The sequence below is a fragment of the Sinocyclocheilus grahami genome, unplaced genomic scaffold (genome assembly GCF_001515645.1).
Source record: "Sinocyclocheilus grahami isolate Dianchi unplaced genomic scaffold, SAMN03320097.WGS_v1.1 scaffold20180.1, whole genome shotgun sequence".
Taxonomy (NCBI): Eukaryota; Metazoa; Chordata; class Actinopteri; order Cypriniformes; family Cyprinidae; genus Sinocyclocheilus; species Sinocyclocheilus grahami.
Genome location: NW_015517915.1, coordinates 2,336 through 3,277, shown reverse-complemented (window position 1 = coordinate 3,277; position 942 = coordinate 2,336). Strand labels below are relative to the sequence as shown.

Here is a 942-nt window from a genome sequence, read left to right as displayed (position 1 = left end):
GTATGTGGAAAATAATGTGTTTTTTGAACCTTAAACCGCATTAACCCCTTTAAGAAAAAAATCAGAATTGCTTGTTATTATCTCACAAATCTGACATTTTGCAAAATAAAAAAAAAATAAAAAATCTGAACTGTGAGAAACAAAGTTTGAATTGTAAAATAAAAAGCTGCAATTTTGTATTTTTTATATGGTGGCAGAAACAGGATTCCATAGAATTATAAAGTGTAAACTTGCGATTCTTAGAAAAAAAAAGTACAAACTGTGAGATATAAACTTCCAATTCCAAGTTTATATCTCACAATTCTAACTTTTTTCTCAGAATTGCGAATTTATATCTCTAAAACAACTGGAAATGGATGACACCAGAAGAAGTGCACGTTCAAGTTACAAAACTCTTAGACCTATGTTAAAATTTTATAATATAATTTATAAGTATAAACTTACAAAGTACTATAAGAGAAATAGTGGGCGATGTCTCCATGCCAAACACGTTCCATGCAGTGCAGTAGTACTGTCCGGCATGATGGGAACGCACGCTAGGAAAGGTGAGATTTTGCGCAGTGCCTTTGGTCCAGGGCTGACCGCCATTCACTTTGTACCAGGCATATTTCTGCTCGGGAGGGTTGGCGCTGCTGCTGCAGGTCAGATTGACAGCAAACCCTTCCCTGATGTCTCCTTTAGGACTGATGAGGATTCTTGTGTTCTTTGGGGAGTCTAGACACACATATAGTTAAATTTACAATACATAAAAGTCTCACAAATACACTAATGATGATGAATGAATGAATTTAAAATAGCCATTTTTTAATGCAATTTATTCCTGTGATGTAAATCTGAATTTTTAGCATCATTAGTATAGTCTTCAGTGCCGTGTGATCCTTCAGAAATCATTCTGATATGCTTCTATGTGGCTGCTAGGTCATTCTGATTGGTTGTAAACTC

The 942-nt window shown here is 34.9% G+C and overlaps 1 protein-coding gene across 1 annotated transcript in view; it reads right to left on the bottom strand.

The window, feature by feature from the left end:
• Positions 1-444: 444 nt before the first annotated feature.
• The window catches only part of LOC107579782 (B-cell receptor CD22-like), a gene marked incomplete at its 3' end in the record, with an annotated part of 2,404 nt that continues 1,906 nt past the window's right edge, over positions 445-942 (bottom strand). Inside the window, exon 3 of the mRNA XM_016265576.1 lies at positions 445-714. Coding sequence (XP_016121062.1) covers positions 445-714 — 270 coding nt within the window. The remainder of the gene's footprint in view (positions 715-942) is intronic.